This window comes from Strix uralensis, chromosome 3, assembly GCF_047716275.1.
Source record: "Strix uralensis isolate ZFMK-TIS-50842 chromosome 3, bStrUra1, whole genome shotgun sequence".
Taxonomy (NCBI): domain Eukaryota; kingdom Metazoa; phylum Chordata; class Aves; order Strigiformes; family Strigidae; genus Strix; species Strix uralensis.
Genome location: NC_133974.1, coordinates 124647353 through 124674100, shown reverse-complemented (window position 1 = coordinate 124674100; position 26748 = coordinate 124647353). Strand labels below are relative to the sequence as shown.

The 26748-nt window shown below is 41.2% G+C and overlaps 1 protein-coding gene across 9 annotated transcripts in view; it reads right to left on the bottom strand.

Moving 5' to 3' along the window:
* Positions 1-26748, bottom strand: part of COMMD1 (copper metabolism domain containing 1) — an 80142-nt gene continuing 53394 nt past the window's right edge. For 2 of the 9 annotated variants that reach the window (XM_074864294.1, XM_074864293.1), the window contains one exon: positions 1-144. In XM_074864294.1, the coding sequence (XP_074720395.1) occupies positions 116-144 (29 nt within the window). In that variant the 3' untranslated portion in view covers positions 1-115. Of the gene's footprint in view, positions 145-1485; positions 1534-8687; positions 20085-20183; positions 20275-21121; positions 21212-26748 lie in introns of those variants that run through there. The other 7 variants (XM_074864292.1, XR_012628339.1, XR_012628341.1 and 4 more) reach the window with 7 other exon arrangements.

Below are 26748 nucleotides of genomic sequence, written 5' to 3'. Positions count from 1 at the left end.
TTTTCTGAGTTGCAATCTCTTTATTTGCTGTAAGAGTTAAGTGGTCTGAGTCAACAAAGTCATGCTCTCCTCTATTTCCGAGAGTTTCTTCAGCATCTGGCTCACTTTGGCCTCATCAAACTCCAGACAGAGAAACTCTGATTCCTACAAAACAAAAGTGCAAGAACAATAGTTGAGAAAGATAACAGTTTTTCAGGCATACAACAGAGGGGTGACAGTGAGTTCTGGTTTCCTGATGATTTGTGTCCCATGTCTCCTTTTTCTCCCGGTACCACTTAAATAACCTCAGTAGACCCAAAGGTTGGCTACACCCCTACAGAGCAAGAGCAGCACACGTTGGCAGGGCAGCCGGCAGCTGCCGAGGAGGACACAGGGAAGCTGAGCTCTGCCCACCTTTCCTTTCAATGTAGGCATCAGTTTGGGTCTCTCTTTAGCTGCAGACTCCTGCAAAGCTTGTAGAAATTTAATTGTATCTGAGACTTCCAATTTTCTTTCCAATTTGGTGATCCCCAAAGCTGTTGCTGCAGACACTGAGAACTGCAAAGTGATTGGAGCCACTGCACAAAGCTTGTCACATAGAAAAAACCGACTTAAAACAGGGGAAAACAAGAATCCAGAACGCAGTCTTGTACAGGACATTCCAGTCTGGAAATTCTGGAGAGTTTTATATTCTCTTACACATGGGCTCTAGTGTCAATTTAAACTTAGACACATGTTAAGCAGCATCACAGATTTGCTCTGAAAAGTCATGTCACATCTTAAAAAATTGTTATTCTCTGATAACATGGATATTGGGATTTAATAAAATGATTTTGTCAAAGGCCCAGAAAATAAAGGAAATATATTTAAAAAATAAATCATATATATGTATGTATATATACATATAAAGGTCAAATGAGATGGAACTCATTAATAAACACCAGTGTGAAAAGGTCTCCTGAGATCTCCAGTCCATTAGCCTTAGCTACTGGTATGTCTATAGTTACGAAGCATTTCCTAATGTGATTCTGGCAGAAGAGATGTTTGAGATTGCTGGGATCATGACTGTGTACTAAAGGTTGTTCCAGGTGAAGCAGCATCAGTGATAGAGAAACAAATCAAAAATATTTGAAAATTAAAGTGAAGCCAGCATGGAGGGAGGTTTCCTTATGAGACTTTGGAATAGTTTTAGCAATCGCAATCACCATATATGCACTGAATTACTGTATGTAACACAGACTCTGTGGTGCTTATAAAAGCAGAAGGGCAGCTCCAGGTCTCATCTGTTTTCTACCAGACAAAAATTTAGATCATTATTCAAAATACATTTTTTTCCCACAATTAGCATCTACCCAAACCACCGCAAGTTTATCCTTTACATTTATGGAATTAATAGTTAATACACAAAGATAAAATTATCAGACAAATTAAACCCATCAATTTTTACTAAGTATATTTCAGAACTGCTACAAGAGGTTTTCCACAGGCATCAGGAATAGTTCTCACCTTTTACCCTCTCTCATTTTTCCGAGGATTTGTGAGTTGTTTCATTTTCTGTAAGAACCAAACCAGCGAGTGAGATACGAACCAAACTGCTGACAGAGGCAGTAAAGGGATCATTTTATGTGCAATTACCACAAAAGGCACTGCCAGAATAATGCTAATGGGAAAGAAATGAGGAGCCACAAGTCAGCGATCAGGAAGCTGAGCATGTGAAGTGCATGGAAATGTCATGCCGGAGCTCCTGCTCAGACATCAGTCACATGGGGAACCACCCCAGGTCAAGGCAGAAATCAAAACGGTGATTTAAAGCTTAACACTTGAAACTTTCTAAGAAGGAAGACCTCATACAATGAGAGCAGTGTGTACTAAGTATTGGTGTCTCTCGCCTGATGCTGGTACTCAGGCACTGGTAAGTCACTTACAGTAGCTAGACAGGATGAGTCAGACTTTGTGAAATGTTTATTATCTGCTAATGACCAAATCAGCTAACAGACCAAGGTGCAGAGATCAAGCTATGTTTTTAGTATGTGGGTGCTTCTGATTAGAAAAGGTTTTGTAGAATTAAGGAGAACTATGATTGAATGATGTATCAGTAAAGTTCAGTAATAGATATGTAACTAAATATATACCATGTAGAATATACAGAGGACTATTAGGAAAGGTCTTTGCCTGAGCAAGCAATTATACTCATAAACAGCATCTTATTAGAAACTATTACTGTAGGTTGTGTTTTGATTTGGTTTATTTTTAAAATTAATTGTTCATGTCTATAATATTACCTAATACATTCCAAAACATCACAAAAATCGCATTAAACGTTCAGGATCCGTAATGACACAGATATGGAATCTAGGACCTGGAAACAAGGGCTCTCTTGCACCATTTCTCTTGTTCTTGACAATGGTTATTGACACATCTTATGGAAAATACATTGTATAAAATATCTCTGCAAGCATAGTTACAGCAAAGCATAAGTACAGCTGGTCACTGTGCAGAAAGAAAATGTTTAGTGAGGAATTTGACAGCTTAACTCCATTTGGCAGTGGGCTTTCTTGTAGTTTCCTGTCTGATTAGGAGTGCACTGAAAAAAATCGAGGTTGGATCTGCCTGAAGAAGATGTGTTTGCAGGAGGTTGCGTAAGAAAGCCTGAATGAAACCCTGAAATATCTCTCTATACATTCCTTGATTGGGAGGCACTGGAAAAGTCAAATCTCAAGTAATCCGGTAGGTAACCCCTGAGGCTTTGTGAAGTGTCGTGCTGAAACCAGATCACAGACTCTTGCTGGAGTAAACCGCTCTCCCCTGAAATGAGCACATGTTGTACAAGCAGCAGCTGAGGGAACTGGGGTTGTTTAGTCTGGAGAAGAGGAGGCTGAGGGGAGACCTCATCGCCCTCTACAACTACCTGAAAGGAGGTTGCAGAGAGCTGGGGATGAGTCTCTTTAACCAAGTAATAAGTGATAGGACAAGAGGGAATGGCCTCAAATTGCACCAGGGAAGGTTTAGACTGGATATTAAGAAGTGTTTCTTTACAGAACGAGTTGTTAGGCATTGGAATGGGCTGCCCAAGGAGGTGGTGGAGTCCCCATCCCTGGAGGTGTTCAAGAGGCGGGTTGACATAGCGCTGAGGGATATGGTGTAGTTGGGATCTGTCAGTGCTAGGTTAACGGTTGGACTAGATGATCTTCAAGGTCCTTTCCAACCTAGATGATTCTGTGATTCTGTGAGCAGAAACGGGCAGTGTCAGCCCAACTGGTGCAACTGCTGCAAATCACGACTGCAAAGCCAATCCCTCTTCACCTCCCCCTGCTAAATCCCCCCAGTTTTAGCATCCTTGTTTTCGCCAGACCTGACCAGCAAAAAATTTTGAGCTCGCTTTCACAGAAGAGCTAATGCAGAAGCTTTTCTCACCAACCTAAAATCATCCCAGTATCTATAACATGTTACAAGTCTTGTTTCACAGACAACATCTGAAAACAGCCCTTCTCTCCATAACCTGACCTCTCTTTCCTCAACACGTGTGCCATGGCCACGGGCTGATTTCTATCCTGACCTGTTAGGGAATGAGTGGCGGCACCACACTACGGAGCCCTGGGTCATAGTCCTCGACAGGATGAACTCCAAGGCCAAACTCCTGACTTCTGTGGCTTTCCAGCCACAACTGCACACCTCAAGTCATGGGAGCCCATCAACAGACTTCCCCAGGCCAGGGTGCGCCCATGCAGCCTTTAAACTCTGCATAAACTGATTTTATGGCTTAATCACAGGGTGAGTGTGAGCTGACAGGAGAAGACTGAAGCTCCCAGCTCCAGTGGAGATGTTTTTGCATGAGCCTAAGGCATAAGGAGGCTTTTCCACTCCCCCCCCCCTTCAGGTTTTGTCAGTTAAAAGGAATGTCAATTGAGCAAAAGGACACTCTTGGATTACATTAAGTCTCTTCATGATACTTTATAGACATGTAAGTGTAACTCAAAGCATACTTTTATTTATAAAGCAGCTAAAACTTTCCTATGTGGATTGGACAGTATCTAAACAGTTATCACACTCTTATGTGGACCAACCTAAAATGTGACTGAGAGGGCTGTAAATCAGGCTGCTCAGAACTGAGCTTTAGTTTTATTTAATACTTTGTTAGTTTATACCCTCCACAAAGTCCCAAAGAAGCAGAAAAAAGGAAGAAAAAAGAAGATGAAGCTGTGAAACTAAAACTTCCCATCACCACCCTAAGGTGTCCTCCAGGAGCAAGACAAATTTGGCATCTCTGCTTCTTCTCAGCAAGAAACAAGGCATCCCTTTTGATACTTCCTATTGTTATAGAAATTTCCAGCCCACTTGGATCTCTTGTGGTTAAGCCAGCCCAAAATGGAATGAGTCATTCATTAAAAATAAACTCAGAAGCTAACAAACAAGAACATCAACAGGCTACCAAACACTCACTTATCTGAAGCCACCAAACATGCGATGATGGCACCACGAGCCCCTTCACTGGACGGGAACCTCCTGTGGTGAGTGTTTCATACCTGAAGCATGAGCAGCGGGGCCTCGACACCCTGAAGCACGGCACGCTTGCCTACTAGCCTGAAATCTGGACTTCAGATGAGCCCTTCACGGAGGTGGCCATGTCCTTTGGAAAAAGGCGCATGTATGTGCATAAGCAGGGCTGTTAGGGCATGTGCGTGTGCAATGGGAATAGCACGTGCATCCTCACCTTCAGGTTGGAAAGCCAACTTCAATGCTCTCTGAAAGGTGTGGGAATGGACGTCTGTGTCCTGCGACCATCTTGGTTTTCTCCCCTCATGCTTTCCCACCCCTCCTCCCATTTCGGTCCTGAGCCTGAGCTATAAAAAGGAGCTGCAAAACAAACATTCAAGAAACATAAACTTCCCCCAGCCATGAATTAGGTCTTCTAGGTTTTTTTCTTTTTCAGGAACAAGAGAGAGCTGCAAAAATATTTATATGAGAGACCAAGAGAAGCACAAGTCTCTGTATCTCAGTAACTACACTTAAAAAATCATGTATTTTTAGAAAACCAAGCCTCACACATTCAAACTTAAAAACATACTTTACAATTGTTCTCTATTGCATCAGTTTGACCAGCTACTTGAAATGGTTCCCAGCAACTCTGATACATCCAGCATTTTCAAGTTCTAGCCACTATACTGGAAGAACAAAAATAAACACCTCTGAATTCACATATCATTTTATTCTATTCATTTCCACTTGATTCAGAGACCTCCTAAAACACTCAGCATTCAGGGAACTTGGTCACTGGCAGGACTGCAATGTAAATTGGTGGTAAATTCACTTTGGATCCCAAAGTGTCTTGACAAATCTTGTTCCACAGGCCAGGGTGGTGGTGTGGGGCATCTCCCGAAGCAGAAGTTAGGAAGTCAGCTATGTTAGCAAACTGTGGTTGCGAGGGAGATGCTGGTACAGATGCAATCAGTGGGGTGCCATGCTTACACTCACTGGCCCAAGGACAGTGAAGGTTGCTACGTGCAAATATTTGCCTACTCAGGTGGAAACACCTCAGACAAAACTTTGCGAGAAGTAAGGAGAGCCCCCCACCAAGGGGTAGGAAACAAAAATTGCTCAGCAACTGAAGATGCCAAGGTGTTGATGATAGCCTTAACAACCCAGGTGGGTTCAAGGGACCGGGGGCTTTCTTCCATCAAATCAGAGAAGTGCTGCCAAGCTGAGAGTTGGCTGGCTACCAGAAGAGCAGGTCTCCACGGTTCAGCAGAGGTGTCATGTGCAAGGGGAGAGGAAGCCAACTTCACCTTCACACTCAGTGTGCAAGGAACTGAGACACAGAGAAATGCAGGGTTTGTCTGGTTAGATACTATTTCATATTCGTATTTGAAACCCTACACAAAGAGAATACAGGTGAGGCTGTGTGCCCATCCTCACCTCCAAGGATTTCAGATATGCCTGGAGCAAGTGCAGGGTCCACTTCCTATGGGAACAAGCCAACTCACAACTGCTTGATTTGGGGTCCCAGGGGCCACTGGGCTATGGGTGTCACTACTGAGAGGGGCTCACAGGAGGAGAACTGCTTCAGATCACGTGGATGTAGAAGAGCAGCGATGCCGCAAACTGGGACCCATGGAGCTTGTGCTGAGTGACTGGGGGTGAAGAAGAAACCTCATGATGGGCAATCACCAGCCAATGCACCCGTCCCATGCCTAAAGGCCTTCTCAACTTGGTGCAGTGCTCCTGAGATCATTAATGGCTCTTTGCAAAGGAATTATCCAGTCCCCCCTACTATCCCTCATCAGGGACATGGTGAAAAAGCACCAGCTTCTGATGCCTGTGTGCAAACAGACAGACAGACAGACGGGTGCAGACGTGGACTTCTGTACTGAGGCAGCTGCTTCCCATAACAATGGGGGAGTATCATGGTTTCTTGGGTCTTAGGTACAGGAAACGCAGCCATTTGCTTTGCAGAGGCTGAGATTCAGTGTAATTTCAATGCTCTGGAAGATATTTTATTCTCCTGGCTTAGGTTTTGCATTAGGATGTTTTAAAGATTTAGCTGCCCCTTGCATAAGCAAAAACCAAATCTGTAACATCACCAGAAACCCAACTTGCCTTCAAACATCCTGGTACCTTTCACTGTGATTAAGAACCCACATTGATTTTCGGTGTTCCCAATTTTTTTTGTCAACAAAAACATTAAGTGATTTTGGAAAGGACTAGCTGATAAAACAGTTTTACATCTGCGGTTATGTATTTGCTTGCTATCAAGGAAACCTTGTTATCCTTATTAACAGTTTTTGATACTGTGGTAAGCAAAGTGCTTTACTTATGGACGGTTTTTTCTTAATTAAAAGAATTGCAGAAGCCAGAATTTCAATAAAAGTTATTAAAAAAAGTAGTGGAGTTCAGAAGTGTTGCCTTCTTTTCTGGACTGAAGCCAACCATTCAGTTATACATGATTAAAATAAAAAGGAATTTATTTCTTCACTTAGTTGGATGTGTGAAAGGGTGAATCAAAGAAATTTCTGGCATAACATTCCCTATAGAAATGAATTTTGCTGCTTTTTAACAACTTCTAAGTTCCTCATGGCTAAGCAATAAATAACAATGTTTCTACTACTCCATGTCATTTTTTCTTCCAGATCACTGAATATTCTGCAGCCAAGCAAATCTCCTACCTCCTCTGTTAACCAGGAAAAACAGCAAGTATAGATTATGTAAGTAATTAAGCGCATCACTGGTAGTTAAAGACTCCAGTCATGATTGTCAAACCTCTCAGCATTTTATGTTAGCTTGGATAGTAAAACCAGCAGGGAATACCTCCAAATCGATATCATATTCTACCATAATACAACCACGTCTAGTTTTCCACCTGAACAGCTGCCCCAGCCTTCTCTGCAGAAGCTGTGGTGGGCCAGGAGATACAGGACAACCTGCCTTTGGAGGACTTCAGGCATACTTATATGTCTGAATAATATATGTCATATATTCAGAAGGAATGCAAGGATATATAAAGCTACATACATTACAAGCTAACCAATCTTTCACACAGAATGATCTCTGTAAACACATATCTAAAAACTGCTTTTGACTTATTCTAAGTGCACTAAAGAAATTGCGAGCTTTGCTTACGTCAGAGCAGCAGGGCCAGGGTTGAATCAGCAATGTATTAACACCAGATGCATATCTTACAATTCACAATACATGCAAATTAGGTTGCAAATAGAAAAGCCGATGAGGGGTAAATAAAACAATCCTGGAGAAAGCTGCTCGTTACAAGGAGCCGGTCACTAAGGCGTCAGGCAAGCCTGAACTTGAGGTCAGCTTGCATCACACACAAGCCAGCACGATAGCAGACGTGCCTGGGAATTCAGTGCACACTCATCTTCTCCAGAAACACCCACAAGCAGAAACAAATGTCACTTTGTTTCCAAGGCATTAATTAAGCAGAAAAGACAAAATACTGATTTCAGAGTGAATCCATAGCCTATCATTTAAAGACGTTGCTTATCTGGAGTAAAAGGAAACATACGCATGGGCTTAGATATAACCTGCTTCAGCAGCATGAGTTAGGATTACCAAAAAATCTTCTGGTTTATCTGAAAATGTCAACTCTCCCACTTCCAAATTTGCTAATTCTATTTAAATACTATTTGAGTAAAACACCTGCAGGGACTACCCTGTAAGTAATACCCCGTGTCACAAGTGTAATAAATTGTATTTCATCAGGAAAACCAATTATGGCCAGCTACCTCACCAGCTCCCATTTTACATCCTGCTATCCCTACGGAGGTACCAACGTTTCCTCCAGATGCACTTTCCTCCTTGCGGGCTCAGCACCAGAGCAGGTTTTGCCTGTGATGGTATGATCCAGCTACCCATTCTCACAAACAAGAATCGCACGTTCTCAGTTATCCCTTTTTTAATTTCTTTATCACTAAAAGGTTATAACTGCAGTCAAAAAGAAAGTGTCTGGAAATAGCCAGTGAGCAGAGAGCTGGCAGAGGGCTAGCGCAGACCTGATAGTAATAACTGCACCTGAATTTTGCAAGTAAAAAAAATACAAACCAGTCAAAGTCTTCTAGACCTGTTTTACACAGTGCTCCATCAGGGTCACTTGCTAGTTTTTAAATCAATAGATTTAAATTACAAGGTGGCTTTGGTCATTCCTTGACACATCAGTGCTGCTGGGAGCAGGGGTAGCGGAGGCAGCTCTATCACCTGCAGAGCCCACTGGCCCCAGTGCTGAAAGGAAGCTGGCAAACAGCCCCAGTCATGCCAGTGACCCAGCCGCTGCCAGAGGTATTAATAGCGTGCTCCATGTTAGAGTTATTTCCCTGACATGGACAGAAACAATACTTCAAGGTTTAGCTGGACCTGCTTAGAGGCTTGCATGATAAAGAAATGCAAATCTTAATTAAGAAAAAAATTCCAAACACCCTCCCCCATCCCAAAGAAGACAAGAGAAATTTTAAAAAATCCCAGCATAACCCAAATTTCAAACTGGAAATGAGACACTTTTTAAAAACAGCATGAGGACACGTTTTCCTTGGAAAAGGCACATCTAAAAGTCATTTTTGCAATGATGCCCCAAGCTCTATTGCAGAAGCCTCCCTTCATCATAGACTACTCTTACTTACTCATTACTGTGGGAATTTGCTATTGTACTGTCTCATGGCAAAAAGTAAATAAACCCTGATAAATAAACCCTGATAAAGCCACCTCAGGATAATTATTATTACTTGCTTCCAAACCTTTCTTTGGAGGGCCTCTCCCTGACACCTGGTGCACACAATTCAAAGCTGCCTCACTGGGGCTGCCTGGTTAAGAGGTAGGGGATTTTGTTCTGCTACCGTGGCTTTATGTGCAACGCTGTCCCACATCCCTCTTACACACAAACATCTGTGGTAGCTGCTGCAGGAATGGCAAAATACACAATGATCTACACTTGATCTTCTTGTAGACTGTCAAAGTGGAAGATCCCTCCTAGCACTGAGCGCTTCCTGGCTGCTCCAGGTGTGCTTCTCCTAGGAATGACATTCCTAGCAGGAGTGGGGGGAGAGTAAGACAGAAATGACCTGAATAATTCATGCTAAAAAAAAAGTGATAAAAGATAATGTGTAAATTACCATGACAATATTCTTGAAAGTAGGAAAAAAGGACTGAAAAAAAGAAGAAAAATAGTGCATTTGAGCTTTTTTTCTTTTTCAAAAATCGAATACCACATTGAACTGGCTGATTCACGCTAAATGGAAATATTTCATGTCAGATGTTTATGAGAGTGATTTATTTTTGCTGCTTGGATTCTCAGCTTAGGAACACCTGATAAGTGGTAAAAAGATAAAAAGAACCCAGGCTGACACAACCCAACGCAGGGCAGCAGAAGTATGAGATGCTGCATCGAATCTTTTATCACATTGCATCAATCATGATCCCACTGCAAACTTCAGAAGTTATTTTTAGATTCATTAATATTCTGCAAGATACAGTGGGGCGTAAGATAATGACAGTAAAGTCTAGATAATTCCAGAAAAATTGGAATGGATGGCAATCCACTGATTTCATATGGCCACATTTCTGACAATACTAAAGTCATCATTTTTAATTCAATTCAGAGCTATTTTTGCAACAAATCACGGCCTTCAAAAACTCGAAGGTAAAGTGCAATTCATTTGCATAATACTGTATTAAATAAAGCACAAATATTTGTAACTGAAAGTGCCTTCTAATACTTCTCCATTATTTTGGTATTACATGAAGCAAGAATCTCTTAAGCGAATGATTATTACATCCCCATAGAAAAAAAAAGTTAACCCACTTGCAGATTTTTTAATACTTTTAATGTAACATCAAGCCTGTAATACCACAGATTAAATATAAAGGATTGTAAGAAATTGGAATAATTCCAGAAGCATAAGACTAGGTCTCTGATACTGCACAGCAAACGTAATGTCATTGCTTTTACGTTATCAACCTAGTGAAAACAGCCTACCTAGTATTTTATACCTTACATGAAAAATGACTATTTGCAGATGCAGAGATGCACATGCTTTAACCTGCTTGTCTTCGTGTCTTTTGGAAGCACAGGTTTCTTTTCTGAAAGTGTTACAGGAAAAAAACCCCAAACCATATTTTAATCAGTATAACTAATTAGAAGGAAGCGTACACTTTAGTTCTCACATGTTTCGCATCAAAGAATTAACAAGAATAACACAGAAAAAGAATTAACAAGAAAAAAAGACAGCTTAACACTATTATGCAAGCTTTATATACTTTCTATATGGCTATGCTGTTTTCAAACTGGTGATACTAACTTGCACTGGTTTCTGTAAGCCTTCCACCTTCCTTTTTTTTTTTTTTTTAAAAAAAAAATCACTTTGATTTGTACCTGTTTCCTTTTTCAGAACAGCTTTAACCTTATGTATTCCCCATATCCCACTTGGAGAGCAGCATCCTGCCCTGTGTGCTCCCCCTACACAAACTCTGTATTACAGGGGTTACTCATCCACGCTTCCACTTAAAAATAGTATACTACAATGCGTAAATACAGAGGCTGACAATGAACAAATGGTGATTACCCTGCATTTGCGATTAGTGTTCTCCTATTTCTTTTCATTATTGAAAGAGTGCTCTGTCATAACTGCTGTGTTCCAGATGCTGCTAGGACGCTGCTCATTCATTATGGATGTCGATTAGTCCAAACCCTCAGCTGTTTTGGAGAAAACACCATGAATGTCTCTCCTGTATGAGGGCAAAACACATTCAAACACCCTGAACGCTGAGCCACTTCATATGGCAACTTGCTGTGGCCAGAAAGGAAATGTTATAAAAGCCACAGTTCTGCTGTACCAACACAATTCAGAAAAGACAGACCTGGTTATGTTGACAAAATGCAAATTTCATTCTCGTCTACCGATGACTCTTTGCAAGATTATACCTGTAACTTTTTATGTGGGCTTATCTGATTGATTGCCACTCGCTCGACTTGCTTACCTGGTTCCTCCAACACCCTTTTACAACATCTTCAAGTAGGTGAGACTCAAGTTACCCCATAAAATCTCTTTCCAAATCTGCTGCAGTCATTGGCCATCACGGGAGGTTAGCAAGAGTGGAAAACCCTTTATGGCTCTCCCTCACTGAAGAGCAGCATATGTTTAAATGTATATCACGCACATAGTACTTTGCCCTCCTGTCTGTTCACAGATCAAGTCACTAATTATAAAACTGTGAATTTGATAAGGAATTCCCAGCGATTTCTCCAACCCCGTAGTCAACTAGCTTCATAAATGTGGAGTGACTGAAACACACTAATAATAATTGTTTAAAAATAGCCTGGTTTGTCCTCCCAAGACCCACATGTCAATACTAAGCACAAATGCTAAGGCTGCAAAGTCAATCATCCCCATGAAGCTGCATCGGTGTCTCTTCAGCACCTGGTAAACAGGCAAAGAGATGCAGAACCTGAAAACCCTCTGGTGTATCCACAGTTTGAGATATCTACCCCATTCTTCAGAAACATGAAATGGTTTTTAATAGTGCTTCATACCTTTCAACACAGCTCCAACCACCTGTGGTTGTAAGCATATGGCTCTGTTCTGTTTACCTGCATCTGCCTCGGGCACCCAGAACATGGGGAACATCGTATTGGGAAACGACTCTGAAACGCGCAGCTGTGGCCAGCTTCACCAAGCCTCACATCAGGGCTTTGCAGACTGGAATAAGCTGGGAGGTCATGTTTCACTGTCTTACATATGAGGTTGTCTCTTACCTTCTGGCAACACCCTGTGTCCTACCCTTGGGTAGCCTGTTCATCAGCCTGAACCCAGAGCCAGGTACCTACAGCAGCACCCAGAGCATCCGGAGGCTGCATTTGCATTCTGGAATGTGCTCCATTCAGGCAAAAACCTCTAGGAATTGAGCTGCTGGACAAAATCTCTATCAAGGATGCACAAATAAGATTTTCAGAGGCTTCTAAATTTTTTAAGGCTTTTTTTTTTTTTCATAAGGGCACCAAGAGGCACCTTCCTGACCTTGCTGTAAACCTTGAGCCTACTCTTTCCAAGTTTTTTCTCCCCCAAAGGCATTATGGCACTTCCTATATGACAAGATGCTTAAGGAGAAACCCTCAGAACATTTTCCTGTCCTATTCTTGATCTTGGAGACTGACAAACCAGTTTGGGGAAGGATTCAGCCTGGCATAACAAATAGTGACCATGTAAGTTGGTCAAAGCCAAAGGCCACTGAATATAGGGTTGGGTAATCCTAACTAATAGCATTGTCATCACTGTTGCCTTCTTTAGATAGGAATAGGGTTGCGGCAAGAGAACAAAGTCTTACAATTTAAATCCTGGTGCAGGAATGAAAAGTGAGACATCTCTGTGTCTAAACTAATTTTTAAAAAACAATGCAAAAAGAACCACCCCCAATTCCTCTATGCCCCAACAGATACTATTTTGACACAGAAAGCACATCAAGACTGTTTTCAGTTGAATTGCAGCATCTTTGAAAGCACAGCTGAGCTCAAGATTTCTTTCAAACCCTAAAACAAGGAGCATGGTTTGTTTAATCTTTAACAGGGGCATTTTTCTCCTGCTGCTTGACCGGCTTGAAGTAAATAGGTGTAACAGAGTGCAAAATAGATCACTTCAACTGCTTAGTCCACTGACACTTTCTTGATGACGCTGGTATGCAACTCTGGTTAGGTCTTGAGCCCAGTTGTTATGTAGAAGAAGATGTAAACAAGCAGAGAGTTAAAATCACTACCTAGGAAATGCATCTGCTTTCTAACTATTCTTTGCACAAACTCTGTTTCCGTTAGGCAAGCTTAAAAGACCTCCGTGCAGATGGGTTGCAGAGATTTGTATCACTTTGTGTGCGTGTTAGGGAGAAAGCCTGTCCTACAGACGTGGCCATTTCCTCCTTACAACAAGAAGGAAGAGGCAATACAAGTCTAGAGAGTCAGGACTCTTCAAGGTCAAGGCTTATTAAGGAAGAATTTAGGGAGAATTTATTTAGGGGCTTGTGGTCAATTTTTGGAAATCATAGAATCACAGAATAGTTTGGGTTGGAAGGGACCTTTAAAGGTCATCTAGTCCAAATCCCTGCAATGAGCAGGGACATCTTCAACTAGATCAGGTTGCTCAGATCCCTGTTCAGCCTGACCTTGAATGTTTCCAGGGATGGGGCATCTACCACCTCTCTGGGACACCTGTTCCAGTGTCTCATCTCACTCATCGTAAAAAATTTCTTCCTTATATATAGTCTGAATCTACCCTCATTGACCGGTCATCACTGGTCTAACCCCTGTTTGGGAGATGGTACGTAAAAGCTTTATCTGGAATCACGTTAATTCTGTAACAAACATGGTTGCCAGTTCCCAATCACCCTAAAAGTGTAAAATAGACTGAAAGTTTCATATTATTTTTCCTCCTTTAGAACAAATGCAATTCCAGTGTCTGTCACAGGATGCGATATTAGGGAAACAGAGGCTGAAATACTATGTTTAACATTTGTATGTATCTTTCTCCATGTGAATGCCCTAGTGCATACCTTTGGATATCTGGCAGGGCTTAAGAGGTTTTAGAAGAAAAAAAAAAATACAGTGATACCTGCAAGTTTCACCAAACTGTACAGAGAAGCATATAAAGATGGCATTAAAAAAAAATAATTAAATTACCTTTCTATCACTGTGAAATTTGAATCACCACATGCATTTAAAAACTAAAGGAAATGCACTATAGGTTCTTCTCATCTTACTTCTTAATCACATTTTTCTCCAGCTCATGTCAGCTCCCTCACCACTGGTAGTCCTTCCACTGCTGGTGTTCACAAAGGCACCAGAGACTAGAAAGTTCCATCATCATTTATTCGAGCTCTGCTGTGTCAGCCCTTAACTAGCAAAGAGTCTCTCAGTGGAACCACTGCAAGGTGATGTACTTTCCTCTGAAAGTCCCCTGCCGGGCACCTCAAAGGGTAAATGTCCTTCCTCACTTATGAGCATTGCCTTCCTGTGCTGATCTGCATTTTTCTATTTCTATCTTGTTTGACAGCTGTACTTGTTTTCTAGCGCTATATTTTGTATGGTTTGTGTTTTTAAGCCTGCTCAGAGAGCTGAAATATCAGTCCACAGCTTTCTCTATACATGTTTAATCTCCGAATACCTAGGCTAGTCTCTGTTTTTTCAGTCTTGTAACACTTAATTGCAGTATAGAATTGGTCTAAGAGAGCCCTTACTGGAAGGATCTTCTGCTTTTACCATAAATTCAGCTTCTCTAGTGAGAATATTAATCCGACCTGGAATTCATATTTATTACATTTTAAACTCCCTATTATCTAACACAGGGGTCATTCAACATTGCAAAAAAATTAAAATCAAGCATCATTCAGCATCATAAAAAAACCCTTTTCAGAATCAAGTTCCAACTACTTTTTGATATTATTTACCATTTTGTTAAATGTATTGGAAAGTACCATTTTATAACATCAAACCCTCTATGCCACTGGGGCACGTTTTTGTTACAGGGTATGGCCAAGACTGGAGTTTGCAGACTGTGCATTTAGTTAACTCTTAACTACATAAGGAAATTTCCGTGCTTTTAATTGTTTATTTAATCAAATCAGTGTCAACCACGTTCCTCTCTGTTACTGCAATATTTAATGACAGGAAAACAGGAATGAGCTGTGGGGTTAAGAATTACTTTTATACCAACTACACGGACACAGTTTAAGTAATCTGAATTTAAAAATAATCTCACAGTCAAAACCTGAACAGAGAATACCTGACCTTTAGGAGGCTGCATGACTTGGGATCCTGGCATATTCTGGCTGAGAGCACTATCAGCTTGCAGGCTTAATAACTTGGTTATCATCCCCAAAACAGATCTCTCTTGCTCCCTCGCAGCTCTTTAATGTTTTAGTTTATCTGTTATATAAAGGATTCAAGTGTCCATTAATATTCTGCTTAAAAGTATTATGCCAAATATAAAAGCTGAGTGGAAATTAATACCCTAAGACAGTTCAAGTGCTTTTATTTTACATGACAGTAGGCAATGCTGGCTCCTGTTGACGGCAATGGCCAGATCTTGGCTTTTCAACTTCAATCTGTCTTCAGCCAAGACCATACCTGGTTTGGTCAAAGAACAGACCGAAGATTAAAATTAGTCTGAATCAGCATTTTGGAATAAGATGTGTTTAAAACCTTCTTTTCTGCTCCTTCCTGCAAACTTGCCCTGTGGTCTAAAAGGCACCTGGATTGTCTGAAACAGGAGGAGCAGAAGAGGGGAGTACAGGGCATGTTGTTGAAATACTTCAACACGCAGAGCTGAACAAAAAGTACAACGGTGTTTATTTTGGTTGCTGCAAGTTCTGCAAGTGGTTAGTAAAGGCCATGCAAATCCTCTGCTGGTTTGCGTCTCTGAACAGTGACAGGCAATGCCCTCAAAAAATCCCATATTCAGAAAGTCCCTATATTCTTGTACCTAAGCTCTTAGATCAGCAGGCCCTGGCTACAGAAAATGTGTTTGTGCCCACAAAATGGAATTTTTCATACAGCAATTTTTCAAGGGCATCTGTTTATGCACATCTATCCCGGGTGTGTTTATAGCATCACAGTGATGCCAGGCATACATTTGCTCCAGGGTATTTTACCAGCTAGAGAAGGAAGAGCACAAAGCCTGGCAAAACAAATCCTCAGAGGCACACACACCACCAGCAGCATCCCCATCTTGTTACAAAAACATTAACCCTCTGTCCCCGACACACTGGTGCATCACACAGATCCTGAATTACACACGAGTATGCCTCTAAATGGAGAGTGAAAAGTTACTCTCATTTGGGCAGAAGGGCTCATCTAAAAATACGAAAACAGCGTACCAAAAGCTTGAAAATATGCCTGCAGTTCAGCACATATTCAGCTGGGTTTTCCTTCTTAAAATATATAACAAGACAAAGTGGTCAGGACAAACAGGCTTTTTTTTGCTGGTTTTGTGGCATTTATCTATACCCTTTCCGTTGATCTGAAAATAGAATTTATGGGGACAAAAGGGACTACTCAGGGTTACGTTGCCATTGCAAACACATATTCTCAGCAGGACCAAAATAACTATACTTTTTTCTTTTTAGTAATTTGAATGTATGAATTCACAAGGGGAAAAAAGTCAAGCTGGAAAACAAAAAGTTTTATTTAATTTTTGGTATTTTTTTCTCATTTCTTTTAGAATGCAAACTGCTGTCTTTCAGTTTACTGTGAGAAACCTCCTGCAGAAAGGAGGGCAGCCACGTATTCGCAGTCCAGCCTGTTTTATAGCCCCTCCAACACTGCTGCTATTGCTGTTCCAAAGCCTCGGGACAGGCTCAGCAAAACAGCAGCTCTTGCTGAGTGTGGTGCAAAGCCCACTACAGATAGTGGGGATCTCTGCACTGACTTCAGTGACCTTTGGATCAAATGCACTAAAATATCAGCGTTACGTGCCGACATGGAGACACCAGAGGAATATAGCTCTCTGCTGAAAAAATATAGAGAAGCTACAGAATTGCATTTTCCTTTGCCTCTTTTTTTTTTTTTAAGCACAGAATATGTCCTTGCTAATATTTGCTGCATGATACATAACTTTTTTTTTTTTCCCAGCCTCTCTCCTTGTGTAAGAGGAGAAGCAAAGGCTCACAATAAAAGCTGAACCTGTAGGTGCAATCCTGCAAAGAGATTAACGTGGGAGGACACTTATGTCTGTGCAGAATCCCACTGAAGTCAAGGGGCTGTAGGCTCTGCCCACACAGTTCTCTTTGCCTCAGCTAATATTACAACTTTGTTTTATTCAAGATGCAATTTCAAAATTCACCCTAGAAATGAATACAGGCAACAGAATATAAACTCTGCATTACAGTCAGTGCACCATACCTGGATTCATTCATTTAAAAGTCTAATGAGGAAGGTCAGGACAGCAGTTCCCAACATGATCCCCAAAACAGCCCTGCTATGAAGACTGTTTTAACGCACAGCACTTCATAGTCTTCTTGACAGGCATCATGTTGAACTGTATCTTTTTTCGGAAAGATAAAAGATTCAAAGAAAAGTTATCTAATTTTGGTTGACCTCTTGTTCTCAATTCAAGGGCAAGTGGTACTGAAGTAGAAATCATTTCCATAACTGAATTGCAGAGCAGTCATTTAACAATTAATAAGTGATCCGCCTGGCATATGAAAACTGAATATGAAAATAAGCATGTGAGAATCGGAGATACCTCTGCACAAAGAAAGGCTGCAGCTCCTCCACATCAGATACTTAATTGGTTATCTCTTTCTTCCCATGAACAAGGGGAGGAGAGGGCAATGAAATATAAAGGAACTTAACCACTTCTCCTGAGGAAAATGGAGATGATGTGAATAGCTCATTTAGCTTTCTGTGTCTTTGAAGCAGAGGAGAAGTCTCTTTTTTTTTTTTTTCTCCACAGCAGCAACCTTCTTTTTCAGTCTGCATCCACAGTTTGGACATCAGCATTCAGCAGAATGGACAGATTTTTCATTGGTAGTAAATCTGTAACACCACAGCCCCATTCTCCTGCATCAACAAAATGTAAGCTTTGTGACCAGTGCCCCTTGGCAGATGTAAGGTCATCGCTCTTGCTTTAGGAATGTGAGAAACAGGACACGTTCCACCTCCTCCCCGCTCCTGCGATCAGACTAAATGTGTCCTCCTGGGAGAAAAGCTTAAGCACCAAGGACCTTGCCTGGTGGACCTCATGCTTGCCTGGCATGCCATGGCCATGAGGGCGCAGTCTCACCACCCCATGTCTTCTCACTGCAGCTCTTGAATGGAAGAAGAACCGAGTCATGTAGCAGCTCTCAGATAAAATAAAAATTGATTGTGCTGTGGTTTAAGGCAGGGAGAGGGAGAGCAGCACTGTAAAACTCAAAGCCACCCCTTCCTTGAGGAAGCAGGGAACAGGAGGAGGACATGCAATAACGAATGCTGTAGCCTAGTTTTAGACAGCTGTCCTAAAGTGGAAGTATAATAAAATTTGTGAGTGGGCCTGTGTCCTTAAAATGCACGTGTTTCTTTTCCTTTCGAACATCAAAGCACTACACCTTTTTAACACTTGCAAGCCTAGGGATTTGTACTGATGGCTGATCTTTCTGCTGCACTCTTCACCAAAAGATACCAACAAAGGCAGGAATAACTGCATCATAGTAATAAAAATACTTGTTTCTGGTTTAAGTATCTTGCTTTTAAATTCCCCTGCTTACTGTCCTACCAAAGAGGTGGGAGGTAGTGGAGATTGTGAGATTTGGACTATTTTGGTGGGTAGTAGGGTGAAAAGAGGCCTGCATATAAAGGAAAGAATGGCAATGAGAACAGGGAATGTCTGCCTCCCCTCCCTGCTCACAGGATTTTCATGTCTCTCCTCACCCTGCTAATGTCTGTTATACCTTTCTATGTCTATTATGTCTTTCTTCAAGGTTAGGAGACAAGAGCTAACACAGATTTCGCAGCAGCAGTAAATAACTAAATTTTCAGGTTTATTTCCTCCCATTCTTTAAGCTTGCTTTTATCTGAATTGCTGCTGAATGCTGAACAGGGATTTTCACTGACCATCCAACACTTGCACCCCTGGCTTCCCCTTCTTTTGCAAGCCTTTACAGCACACACAGAGCTCAGAGAGGTTTACAAAATCCAAACAACTCCTTCTCTGAAGCGTCATTCTGCCTTCCCTTCAGAGATTTAAAAAAAAATTCATCTTGGCTCTATTAATTAGCAAAGCTGGGTTCAACTCATGTTAGCTGTGGTTTGTACCTACCCCAGAACCATAGCGATTAATTTCTCGGAGTCTGCCAAGCTGTTTGCAGGAAGAGCGCAGGCCAATGCATCGGCGGTGCCGCAGAATAAGAGAGAGGTGTGTTGGCGGGGCTGCGCGGTGAACTCCGGCATGAGTTTGCCTGCATTATGCTTGATGCAAAGCCAGAAGCGGTGTTTCATTTTCAGGAGGACTAGATTTGCTCATAAATTGAAAACCAAGTTTGATAAATAGCTAAAAAGTTCTACGAAAAATGGACACGGTGGTGTGCTGAGCTTATTGCATTATTCTGCTCCACTGTAGGCTTGGTAACGTACCACCAGATGTTATAAAATGCACCTTAATTTCCTTGGATAAAAGGATTATCCTGAGATGAAGTATGCTGGGAAGCAGCTTTACATTTGGACTGGCCTTTTTCCCCGCAAGCCCAATTAACAGTTTTGGAAACAAATTGTAGACATGTAAAGAAAATTTTACTACAGTGATATTTTCTAAAATATCAGCCTGGGTTATAAAAAGGGTGTTCGTGCTATAGAACTCCTAAAATAACCAGGGAGTGAAAATGGCATTTTTGACCTCCTTCAATTGATTCTCCAATAAACAAGTTCTTGATGAGAACTCAGCATTACCATTTAATGGGTTTGTGCTACTTCCGTATGCACCCGTTTAACAAAGGGCTGTAATTAAATGCTGATAAAATACCTTATCTTGACATTACAGACCTCAGCTTCTCCTTTCAAACCAATGCAGTGGCAGAGATAGGTTTTTGTTTGGGTTTTTTGTTGTTGTTGTGGCAGCAGAGCAGGGGAGGACACTGGGCAGTATGAGCATCCTCTGCACCAAAAAAGTAATAACAAAAGAATAACTTCCAAAAAAGTAACTTCCACTATAACTTTTAACAAAGCCATTCATTCACATGAAGAAATCAAATACATTTCTGGTGCAGAATAACACACCCTTGCTGAAAAAAATCCCAGAGGTGCTTTCCAGAAGAATATCTTCTAATGTGCTGTTGAATCCCGTGCTATGGAAAAGGGATTGATACAGATTTCAGGTCACTGCTGAATTTTAAACAATAAAATAGGTACAGACAACATTAGACTTGACTTTTTCTTTTTTAACCTCACTGGGCTTATCTTATCACACTGTTCCTTTCAATACAATTTCACAACATACTGCAAATGATGGAAGGAAGAAAGGCTGGACAAACCATTCAGTGGTTGTCTTTGAAGATGGGTATACTGGCTTGGCTGCCTTGATACACAGAAATATGTATTTCTGTATATTTCTGTATTTCTTTATATGTTATCTCATCAGGTCTGAGGAAATTCTGATACAGCAGTTTTAGATATCATTAAAAAACCCCCATGTCAGCAAACTAAAAAAAAAAAGGTTTAGAGATATGCAAACTCTTTGGGAGGACTAATAGCAAAATGTCTGCAATACCTGGCAAAACTCTGCCTAACTCAAGAAGAGTTGACCTTCACTGAACGGGGGATACCATATCCTTGACTTTTATAATTTTCCCCATAACATTACGCAATCCTGTGCAACTTTTTGACCTTACAAAAGACATGGTCACTACTGAAGTTGAAACTAGGCCAATTTGAGAGATGTCTGCAGAATTATACTGATGATGACCACCCCGACACTACATTTTGCCCAAGCGCGTGGGACATTGAATTCTCAGGCAGTCCTGTATTACTCCTCAAATGCATGCTCCCCTGTCACAGTTCACCACCTCTTTTTGACTTAGATGGTTAGTCTGTATATTGGGGTCTCTTAAGAGTTCGCTCTTGAGCTGACGTAGACTGAGAAATGCGTGCCTGTGCATATGCACACTTTGTATATATGCACCCACAAACGTATACCTACAGGCACTGAGTTTTGTTCAGCAAGACACAACACAGAATCAAACACCAGGACAACGTTTCTTTGTCTCCACTTCCAGTCAATGTTCCCTGCAAAAATAAAAAGCTCTTCTCCATTCCTGTCACATAACCACCCCAAAGCTTTGTGAAAACCATGCCAAAGGTCCTGCTTTTGATGTGATAACCTCTCTGCATCAAGCTTTGTCATCCATATGATCCCCGACTAGCTTTTGTGTGTGCTATTTGTGGCAGGTGGCTTTCTCCAAAAAGAGCTGATGAACACAGCCAGTCTTTTACCACTGGCCTTCGGGGCACCACGGGCACTGGGAAGTATACATGATAGCCAACACGTGGGAAGGTCTCGACCAAAAGTTTAACTGGCACCTGGGAAAACACATTTTGGATGACGGGCTAAGAGCTTGAAGGTGTTTGCTTAGGGCAGCCACTGCCCCACTGCATGGGGAGCTGGGCCTGGGAGAGTGCAGTCACACCCGGGCTGGAAAGACTCAGTGGTCAATCCTTAGCTGCAACTTCATGGATGAATTTGAAGTTCAGACAGTGCGAGGCCCTACATGACTTCTCCTCAAGAAAAAAAACAAGTAGGGATGAGAACGGACCTGTCCACACATCACTTGAGACAAGTGATGAGAGACTTCCCTTGCTGGAAACCTCTCCCGCATGGTACCCTGGGTGGATAATGCACTCTCCTCCTTCCACTGTCCTCCAGCACTGCTCCTGAAGAACGCATGCAATGAAATCTCCATATTGAAATCTCCAAGAAAGCCGAAGTCTTCCTGAACAGGGGACTAACTTTAGTGCTCCCGCTATACATAAGCCTCAAAAACATGGAGTGGTACTTGCACTGCATCACTGTAGAGGAGTTAAGGAGGAGGCAAGAGGGTCATGTTAAAAAAACCATCCCAGACAATATTTTCCATCTGGACCAGTCCTCTAATGCAACTCCCTTTTTCTTGCCAGTTTTTTGTTGCCTCAGATTCTGTGTCTCAAAATGGCCATGAATAGGAAATAGTAAGGAAATACATCATCTCCACCTATTCCTACCGTACGTTACACATCCTTTGTGAGCAAAATGACCAGGACTTTTTAAAACTGTGGTGAAGCATATCTTTAACTGTTACTAAAGATACGGTGAGTCACTAATGATCTGAGCGCCAGAAGACTGCTTTCTGAAGTCATCGCTGCTCATTATTTCAAGAAAACAATTAGTCAAAATTAAAAACGAAGCCCTAGAGCTTCCAGGAACTGGATACTGTTCTTTGAATCATTCATGAACAGGATTAAGACAATAAAGGCCGTCTGGACCATCCCCTCACCCCTTTGTAATGGGTATAATAACTAGAGACAATTTCATCAGGGACAATAGAAATATAGATCCCCTTCAGGAGCACCGGATGGGAAGGATGGAGGGATGGAAACACTGAAAAATTATTCTTATTTACTGATCTGGCTGTGTTTAACTTCAAGCTACATACTTTTTATTTTTAAACAAGAGTCTTAAGCATCTAAAAATAATAGCCTGTGAGAGGAATACTCATACTGGAAAATCAAGGCAGTAAGTTCAAATAACAAAATGTAGCATTTAAAAGTGGGATGACACTTTTTCAAGATAACACATTTAGAAGATAGTATATTACCAGACACAGAACAGAACTGAAGCCATTTCTTTTCATTAAAAAATGAATCACCATACTTTTCCCCAGCTATAACCCATTTATCTGACTGTAATGAGGATCCAGCATTTGATGTTCTAATCTCTACAGATTCACCCACTAAAATACAACTACTGCAGGAGCAAAAAGACCCTGGTACCTGGGTCTAAAGAGCTGGTAGCATCACCTGAAGTTCTTCAGTCTCAAAATAGCTGCATCCATAAGGACAGATACACTCTGCTCAGTGAGATTTATTGTTTCTAGATAAAATGGCCAGAAAAGCAGCCTTACTAATTTTTTGTCTCAGGTAAAAGCTCTAATCACTGTCCTCTTAGTTTTCAGATACAAAGGGCAAAATCAAGTTGTGGTTTTTTGGGGTTTTTTTTTTGGGGGGGACACCAAAAAAACAAAACTCCAAACACACTATATGTTTAGAGTTTCAGTTACATCATCCCTCCCCGTCCCCTCGCTGACCTGCGAGACACGCTGCCGCAGTGAGAGCTCGCTGCAGGCACAGACATGTGCCATCAGCCGACAGCTCCAAAACAGGGGAAGCAACCAGCGCAGCTGCTCACCTGGGTCTGAATTTATTTACAGAAATAAAAAGATTCAGTTTACTGGGGAATCTGAACTGTGGAGCCCAGTGGATATTTGTCCCTAAAGATACCTTTCAGTTTGCAACTTTTTGTGCTTAGTCTGTGATCTACTTTTTCCTCCTGTCATAGACTCTCTCTGACATGGCTTGTCTCTGTGTGATTCAGAGCAGGCGTTTTGGGACTCTTCACTGACAGCAGGAAACAATTTTCTAAGTGGAAAAAATAAATTCTCTACAAAGCTGAGTTTCACATCTCTTCTTCAGAAAAGATGGCACCAGAGTCCCTGCAAAAATAAATCATTTGAATGCATTACATTTGATTTATATCTGAAACATCCCCCTTGATAACTTCTTGGCATCGCGGTTGTGACTGGCTGACATTTTCTAGTGGCGAGCAATGGCTCTAACGCCAGTGTTAAAAGCACAGAAATATTATAAATGTATAATGAGGCCTGAGAAGAGCTGCTTGCTATTCCTTCTGTTGGCTTAAACATCACACTTCGGTTTGCAGTCCAGAATGTCCCATAACGAGAGTGTCAGTAAGCAGCTGGCTGAGGATTAAATCTAACACTCCATCTAATGCATCTTCCTCTTTTTCACACTGGTGGAATACACTCTCTGGTCTCTATCTTACATCATTGATACTACAAGTTTCTCTATTTTAGCTTTTCTGATGCATATCTCATCTCTCCGTCTCTGCAGAAACAGAGAAGACCACCACTTGCTGCTTTGATTACAATACCCCTTCCTTGGGACAGCCTTTGGTGTATGTTTAAGGCATCTTTACTTTCAAATTGCAAGGCAACATTTACTCCTACCAGGGTGACTATGTGATCACAGGAGAGACAGTGGAAAGAAAAAAACAATGTAGAAGAATGGCATTTATTATTAAAAAAAAAAAAAAAAAGTTGTTTCTTCCTCTTAATCTTCCCTTGTTGCTTTCCATTAGTAGTTTGGTAACTAGGGATCATTTCTTACAAGTTTTCAATGTGCCTAATGCAGTGGGTTTTATCCTGGAATCCTTGAACCACTTCCAAGAGATGAAGGACAGTTAACAAAGAAAACTAAGTTCATAGCTTTGCTTTAGAGCCACCTGCGTGTGGCGCTTCCTAAGGGTCCAGTACCTCCAGCAAAATATTTTGAGCTCCACAACTCAAAAAGATGATCCCACGCTCCAGGCACCATCCAAAGCTATAATAAGTGGAAAGGGGCTTAATACTGGCATGTCTATACTCACTTTGAGATCACAACACTTCTGTACTTAATATTGCTGTTCACTTTTTGGGTCCATTATCCATGGATTGAGCATCTCCAAATGCAAAATGGCAGACCAGTACCTCTCAAATGCAAAACTGGGGCATTTAATAGCAGCAGTATTTAAAAAGCAATCCTACAGCTACTGGTGGATCTGCTGGTTAATACTTATGCCTCAGCTAAAAGCAGCTTTGAAAAGACATTTTTTCAGCCACATGTACAAATGTTAATTATTAATGTGGTTTTGCATGAAGAGGGGAAGAGGAACAGGTGTAGGCAAAAGGAAAACAATAGTAGGAAAAAAGGTTGTTAGGGAAAAAAGGTGTAAAGGTCAAAGAACAGAGAACCCATCTATCCTTAGAGCTGGTAACCATAGCAGCTCACAGTAAATGAAGGATGCTATGGTTTCACTTTGGGAAGAAGACAATTTGCCAGTCAGTACAAAACTCTACTACAGCAATTTTCCAACTTGCCAAATTGGTCCACCAAAGGAAGAATTGTTTTAGGTGCTTTTGCTGCCTTTCATTTGATGTTTTCATAGGTAACACAAGCAGGCAGCACTCTTTGAAGTAAATACATAAATGTTTCTTGTTGGGAGATAGGAAAGCCCCTGCAGAACCTTTACTGCTCCTTTTACATCACTAACCTCAGGCACTACAGATCTAACTGTCTAACGCACATGAAAGACTTCTGGCTGAAGAAATCAAAATTAGCATGTATCTTCTTTCTTTTAGCGAACAAGCAGACATGATAGGGCATCTAAATGAGCCATCTGAGACTTAATTTCCATGAAGCACAATACAACTTAGGATGGAAAAGCAAAATTTGAAGCAGTCTTTAAACAAAGCCTCTTATCTAAGAAATACTCTTCACTGTCTTAGCATGACTTTAAAGTTTTGTTAATATGTTAAAGTATTCATCATTAAATGGCACACATCAGAAAAAGCCTGAAACATCATCAGACCTTTCAGGAGTTTTGTTCCTCATGTGATAAAACACGATTCCTGGCTGGAGAATGGAGGGCTTCTTCTTGATGGCCCTTTCTGAGAAAGGGCTATTCAGAAAGCTGCCACCTCCCACTGCATGATGACAGAGCCATGGCACTGAATTACTCTGCTGGAGATCTTCTTCATCTGCTTCTTAGAAGTTTCCTCTTGCTTAACCCAACAAGTTCTTAAAATTGCCCTGCCATGTGCCTGGAGCACTTAGGAAAAGCACAGGCAGGAAGGCACATACAAAGCACCCCACTCATATGAAGGGAACGGTAAGGCATGAGTATATTTTAAATATCTAATCAACGACTGGGTTTATTACCAGAATTTTATATTCTGCACTATCTGTATGGACCGCACAGGAAAGTAAACATCCCTAACCTAATTCAGTAGTGTGTAGGAAGTTCACACAAAGCTTTTGCTTTAAAGCCTGAGCTGGTCCAGTTATTTGAAACAGAGATGCCAGTTCACAGGGCAAGCAACTACCTTTAGAGTTTCAAAACCAGAAATTCAGTAATGCATCAGTAGTCATTAGTCATTTAATTTCTAATGCCCTGTTTTGCTCATGGATTATCCAGCTCTGCTTTAAAAATTGTCGACATAGCATCAGTCTCATATTATACAAAGCCATAACACATTCAGTGTGAGAACAGTTTGTGTAAGATTGCAAACCTGTTGGATAAGCTTTACAGGAAACCGGAATGTACGTGGATTTCATCTTGATCAGTGTGTCTAGTCTATAATCGAGTTTCCAAAAATATCACTATAGTTCCCTCTTTGTAAGAAAAAGAACCTGAAAATGTTTGAGATGAGCTGTTGAGATGATGCTTGCTATGAATAAGAATGTTTATATTGGTGATGAACTAATGCTTGCATAAATGTTTGTGCGACACTTGTTTTTTACCCTTCAGAGTGAGCTTTACATGAATTTTAGATGTTTGCCATCCATTAATCATGGTACCTCAGAATCCACAATGATTTCCGTTGGAAAAAAAAAAAGAATTTTAAAGAAGCAGGGAAGAATCTCACAAATAATTGCCTCTGTCAGATGACAACAACTGGACTTGGTTTTAAGTAAATGGACTTGTTTTTAAATCATAGTTTAGCAAGGGATCA